Consider the following 6,434-nt stretch of genomic DNA (forward strand, 5'->3'; position numbering starts at 1 on the left):
GTCCGGAAGAGCATCTCCGACGAAGCATGTACGAAGTATACATACATATTGAAAGAAAGAAAGGGACTAACAAGAATTAGTCGACAGGAAAATAATTAGGTCAGTCGGTTTTTTCTGGATCGTCCATTGTAAAGCCACAACCAAATGCCTTCTTCTATCTCCTGCCCTCCCTTACTTCTTCCCTAAACCGTGCATGGCCACTGGTTGACCTTCGTCGACCACGGCCGGTAGCACTTCCGTGCCAGCCTTCCTGCCCCTCCCCCCTTACTACCGCCCACCGTTGTGTTGGTGCCACCCTCGACCGGTGCATCAACGGAATCTTTCCCGGCGAACCTGCACACAACCCCTCCCATGCCCATCGCGAGAATATCCCTTGATACCAACTCTCATATGCTCCCATTTAAAAGAAGTATGTAAATAGTTACCTTTTTGCTTTTGTCTTTTTGTAACACTATTTATGCTAGATTTATCTTTTTTGTTACTCAATGCGTCTTTTGAGGTTGGATTTCTTAGAGGTTGTAGACATATGCATTGTAAACATTCGTATATACAATCAGAAAATTTAAAGACATCTATATTTGTTTTTGGAAGTAGGATAATGTGAGCATTTAAGGGATAGCATCACTTGATACGTACCCCCCCCCCCCCCCCCCCCCCGCCCCGAACCATCAAATTTCAAACTTGTCATGGTTAGCTCGCCGCCGACTACTGCTCATTTTTGGCTGGGCCTCATTTAAGGGGTGGCCCCGGGCATCATTACTCTCTCCTTGCCGCTGCGCCACGTCGTTTGCTTTCTTCCCCTACGGATTCAACATACCCAAATGCAAAAAATCGCACAACTTACATTAGGTGATTTGAGAAAGAAAAAAAATATGTGGTAGCTAAGCAATTTGGTTATCGAGTCTCATGCGAGGGCGTCAAGTCGTGCCTGCTACCGACACATGTTGCACAGTGGCTCTCGTGGAGGTCTCACGTCTAGCCTGTTGCTGTTGGATTGAAGGTGGTGCGATAGTGGCGGGAGGCAGGCGGTATGAGACGTCTGTCTTCCGGTGTCTTCTCCAGAGGTATCCGGTTATCGAGGTGTCGATAGCTCGATAAGGGATGATGGTACATACGGCTTCGACGACGACTTTATGCACTCTGGTGAAAACACATGATCTCTGAGTAGGATACGTCGAGGCGCGCCTGCATCATGTCCTGAAGTTGGTGAATTCAAGCTTGGCTTCGGGATGAGAATCCGGAGTTTAACCCTGTGTTGGACTTGCCATCAGCGGCGTACGTGCAGCGATTCCTTCTTGAAGGCATATCCTAGGAGTTGTGCATTTTTTGTTTTGATTTCGTTTTGTATCATAGGGTTAGTGACTCTTTTTTTGTTGTTGAGTTGTTTGGATTGCTTACCACATGTGTCATGTGATAGGGTTAGTGACTATATGATGGAGTTAGTGTCGCAAGGCATGCGGCCTTGAGTTTTCTTTTCGCTTTTTCTCGAGGTCGATGTTGTTCAGTTGCTGGATTTTGCAACTGTGTGCATCGACTGATGAAGAGGATGGGGTTACCCTACTTTTGGAAGAAAAAGCAAACAATTTGGTGATAGTTGCAACTCTTATCTCCTCTACTGGTAACCTGGCTTCCATGCCAATAAATTCCGTCGACCAATATACAGAATCAAAGTATCAAACCATGCATGGTGCGCGTTCATCGCTATGCAGAGCCCTGCCATTCTGGCAGCGTCTTGGGTCAGACACCCATTACTGGTCGTGCGCACGAGAGGCTGCAGGCTATAAAACGAAAAACCGCACCCAGTCCACCCCGGCAAACCTCCCCGTAATCCATGCCATTGCCACGCCCGTGAACGGAACCAGCACAACAGCAGGACATGAATACATGACCTCGACGATTTCGCCCATTTTCACGGGGCAAAAGAGGCGGGAGCGCGCGCGGCGCAGCAAGCGGCTGCCCGATCGATGCGAACCCGACGAATCGGCCAGCGGGAGCGACCGGAGAGCCGCGGGGTCCGGACGCGGGAGCGCGAGACCCCGCGCGGGCGACACTGTACATGTCTGGCCGGCGAGCGTGCGTGCGTGCGTATGCGCCTTCGTTTGGAGACGGCGCACATGAGAAAGAGGACCGCTGTCTGTCGGGGACGAGCACTGGTCATGTCGTGTGCTGCTCCTCCGCGGCCATTTTCTTATTGGGCCTCCGGCGGCGTTGGATACTCTGCATATTTTAATGCTCCATGATTTATTATTACTTGATTGGCTGCCATGGGCTGAGGAGCCATGTCGTCCAAGCCTATCCCACTGACCACATGACCAGTCCATGCACGCACACGGCTGTTGGCAGCTGTGAGCGGATCAGACCGGCCCCGGATACACATCTCGCAACGGTTGCGCCGGGAACTTGTGATTTCGGCCACTTATTAATGTGCATGCACAGTTTAAGAGGATGCTTGATACGTTTTAGTCCTATTACTAAAAGTAATGAAACTAAAACTTGCTAGCCTCATCCATGCTTGGATCCAAATACTAAAGAGACTAAAATCAAGTTATTGCGCATTTATTATCCTTCAAACCCTCTAATCTAAAACTCGCATGTGTTAAAGGAGAGGAATTAAATAAGAAGAGAGAGGGCTAATACATATTTTAATAGATTTCCTATTACTAAAAATTTTTAACCTCAAGACTAGTCCTAACCTCTCTTTAGTCAGGGGTGCTTGAACTTTAATCTCTAAAAAAAACTATTTTTAGTCAGACTAAAACTAGTCCCTTGCATCAAGCACCCTCTAAAAGCTTTGCCCGTCACGACGGAGCAGTGGCGTGCTACAGGACGCAACCGAACAAACCGGTCAGAAAGGAGAGAGAACGTAAGGTCGTGGTTGTCGCACAGCTGGTGTCTCGTTGGACACGCAGCGCGGCAGGTGGATGACAGCACGCCGCCGACCAGTCCTACTCGGAGGCCGGAGCAGAGGCATACATCGGTCAAATCTGGACGACGCAGTCGTTGGCCCAACCGCTCCCTTCACGCCACCTCCACTGCCCGCCCGTGGCAACTCCCGCGAGAAAATCTCATCAGTAACGGCGGCGATCCGCCATTAATCTGCAAACAGTAACACGCCATATTCTTCGAGGAGCGAGCACCGATCTCTTCCGACCCGAGCTAATCTACGCAAGCACGTCGCATGACCATCCATAAAAATCTCCCGACTCCAAGCGTTCGTCCTACGTGCCCCTGCGAATAATCATCATATTTCAACCACTGCGCCGGTCCATTGCCTGGGCAGCAGCAGCAGCACTGACGCTGTGCGTGCATAGTGGCGTGATCGCGCTGCATGAGGCGAGGCAGGACAGGGCAGGGCGAGGCGGACACGCCAATTAGGGCCATGCCAAGCCAAGCCCCATCCATCACCACTCACCAGCAAAGCTTAGCTGGTGTTACCCACCACCATCCCTTTTTCCTGTTGAGCTCATAAACTCCTCTCTCGGCCGCCCCCTCCTCTTTTTTGCCTAAGCACATAGGGCCACGGCGGTGGGCCCGTTTCTCCGCCGCGAGACGACGGCCCTACGCGTCACGGAACGGGCCAGCTCAGCACGCGCGGTGCGACCCAGCGAAAGTGGCCGCGGCATAGGATGGGTGGTCTCTCCCCGCCCGGTTCCTTCTCAGAGTGGTACCGCGTATATAACCGGCGGGCGGAAAGGTCATTAGGCAGAACCCGGGGAGCGCGTGAGGTTTTGGTTCTTGAATCTTGAGAGGGGAAAGAGAAAGAAAGGAAGAGAGGGGACGCCGTGAGAGCACCAGCCAGGGCAGCAATGGCGATGAAGGCTGGGTTCTTGGCGGCGGCGGCGGCGGCGTGCGTCTGCCTGGCGGCGGCGGCCGCCGCCTTCGACGTGCCGACCGTGGCCTTCGAGGAAGGCTTCTCGCCGCTGTTCGGGGACGGCAACCTCGTCCGCGCGCGGGATGACAGGGCCGCCCGCCTCCTGCTCGATCGCCGCTCCGGTAACCCATCGATTCCTTACTTTTTACCTACCTGAAACCCTCCCTTGTTTCCCTATGTTCTTCCTGTTCTTATGGCGCGGCGCTCTTTGGATCACACGCAGGTTCGGGATTCATCTCCTCGGATTACTACCTGCACGGCTTCTTCAGCGCGTCCATCAAGCTGCCCAGGGACTACACGGCCGGCGTCGTCGTCGCCTTCTACGTGAGTGCTCCAACCCCGCTCCGATTAATTACTTCGCGAACGTTTCCTGTCCAACTTAATCAAGCAACGGTTTCAGCTTAGCTTACTATCATCCGTTAATGTTAATCCATGGCGTTGTTCCCAACCGTTGGGTCTCTGCTTCGTCAATCGTCACATGGCGTGTCAGCTACTAGTAGTAGCTGAGATTTACTACCTGCCACTGCTGTCTTAAAGAGGAAAAACCATGGCAAGTTGCACACCATGCTCTCTGGCCGTGGTGAGTGTGGTGACAGAGAGAGAGAGAGAGAGAGTAGGCAGGCAACAGGGCGTGCCACATGGGCTTTGTTCGTTTTCGGGCCTTCACGGCCACAAAAGGCTGCGCCGCCTGCTCGCCCGGAATAAATGTTGCCATCCATTCCATCCCTGTCACGCGCTCTCACCCCTCCGCATTCATCAGCCTCACCTACTAGTCGAAAACAAAACAAAGTTATTACTACCAATACGTCAGAGTATACGAGGGAGAACGAGTCAATAGTAACGGTACGTTTTTTGTGCACAAGAAGCCAGTGAATAGATGGAGGGAGTAACGTACAGTACATATTTGGTATGGATAGATTGCACAAACACGTTACAGTTCTAAAGATAGTACTGCTGTGTATGTATAATAAACTTAACAATGGTGGTATTTTGTTGTTGTGGCGTTGCAGCTGTCGAACGGGGACGTGTACGAGAAGACGCACGACGAGCTGGACTTCGAGTTCCTGGGCAGCCGGTGGGGCGGGCAGTGGCGGGTGCAGACCAACGTGTACGGCAACGGCAGTACCAGCCGCGGCCGGGAGGAGCGCTACCTCCTCCCCTTCGACCCCACCCTCGAGGCCCACCGCTACTCCATCCTCTGGGCCCCCACCCACATCATGTACGTACGCATCAGCACTCTCACCGCACGTATAGACTGTACAATACAAAGTGCATGGCATGGCCACTGACGATGCGCGCGCGCGTACGTGCAGATTCTACGTGGACGACACGCCGATCCGGGAGGTGGTCCGGCACCCCGGCATGGGCGGGGACTTCCCGGCGAAGCCCATGGCGGTGTACGCCACCATCTGGGACGGCTCCGCCTGGGCCACGGAGGGCGGCAAGTACAAGGTCAACTACAAGTACGCGCCCTTCGCCTCCGACTTCTCCGACCTCTCCCTCCTCGGCTGCCGCGCCGCCGCCGCCGCCGACCCGGCGGCGCTGCGCCTCGGGAGGAGCAGCGACGCCGCCGCCGCCGGCTGCGACCTCCTGGGGCTCTTGACGGCCGACTACGCGGTCATGACCCCGCAGAAGCGCGCCGCCATGCGCGCGTTCCGGGCGCGCCGGATGACCTACACGGTGTGCTACGACGCGGCGCGGTACGCGGCCGGCCCGTTCCCGGAGTGCGACAACTCGGAGGAGGAGAGGGGCGCGTTCTGGGCGTGGGGCGAGTCCAAGACCGTGGTCATGAAGGCGCGCGGCCGCGGGCGCCGCGGCCGGGGGAGCAGGGCCGGCGCCGGAGCGAGGGGGCGCGCCGGCGCGGCGAGCAGCTGAGCTCTTACCTGACAGGACACTAATGGCTATGGATTTGATTGATTTTTGGGCGGCGTTATATGATTTCGGTGCCTCTGTATAGGTTGGTCGTAGGGATTAGTAGCTCATTGTTTTTTACTACTAGGAGTATTACTATTCTTTGATTCGTTGGGTGGCAGCTAATAATATGATCAGGTTATTATTACTATGGCTACTTTCAGCTTCAGTTTCCTCCAAAGGCACCATTTTCAGAAAGATTTTGTTCCAGTGCTCGACAAGATCACAACTTCACAATACCCTATAGCCTACACAGAAGTAATCAAATCATGTCGCCCCTATAAGGTACCCGACATTTCAAAGCATGTAGAGCAATATTAATCACGGGATTTCGAGGTCTGTGTAGCCGGTGCTTGGAGGATCACGGACAGCACGGTGACAACCCGGAGATTTTTGGTGTTTTGCGCTAGGTATAGCTTTATTCGCCCGTTCAGTTCATGCAGAGCACAGTGTGTCCCGCTCCTACTGTTACTACTAGCAACTAGGTGCTGGATTGTCCACTGCCTCCTGTATCCGAGAGATTCGGTAAGGCCTCCTTTGAATCAAACGAGCCCTGTAGGACTTTTGAGGATTGAAATATTTAGTTTTATTTACATTGATTCTTTGATTCATAGGACTGGATCCCATAGAAATATTTTCTATGAATTTTTTT

General features: G+C 53.4%; 1 protein-coding gene across 1 annotated transcript; it reads left to right on the forward strand.

The window, feature by feature from the left end:
• Positions 1-3,684: 3,684 nt before the first annotated feature.
• On the forward strand, positions 3,685-5,933 carry LOC125514242 (probable xyloglucan endotransglucosylase/hydrolase protein 30). The gene is made up of 4 exons (XM_048679536.1): positions 3,685-3,993; positions 4,095-4,195; positions 4,882-5,090; positions 5,185-5,933. The coding sequence occupies exons 1-4, from the start codon at positions 3,807-3,809 to the stop codon at positions 5,744-5,746; spliced, it is 1,059 nt and encodes a 352-aa protein (XP_048535493.1). The 5' UTR covers positions 3,685-3,806; the 3' UTR covers positions 5,747-5,933.
• Positions 5,934-6,434: the final 501 nt, after the last annotated feature.

The sequence above is a fragment of the Triticum urartu genome, chromosome 6 (assembly GCF_003073215.2).
Source record: "Triticum urartu cultivar G1812 chromosome 6, Tu2.1, whole genome shotgun sequence".
In the NCBI taxonomy this organism is placed as follows: domain Eukaryota; kingdom Viridiplantae; phylum Streptophyta; class Magnoliopsida; order Poales; family Poaceae; genus Triticum; species Triticum urartu.

Bases quoted from the DNA above. Each gene is read 5' to 3' on its own strand.
- LOC125514242 (XM_048679536.1), top strand. From the start codon at position 3,807: ATGGCGATGAAGGCTGGGTTCTTGGCGGCGGCGGCGGCGGCGTGCGTC. The intron at 3,994-4,094 runs GTAACCCATCGA...GATCACACGCAG, and splicing joins CCTGCTCGATCGCCGCTCCG to GTTCGGGATTCATCTCCTCG. The intron at 4,196-4,881 runs GTGAGTGCTCCA...GTGGCGTTGCAG, and splicing joins GCGTCGTCGTCGCCTTCTAC to CTGTCGAACGGGGACGTGTA.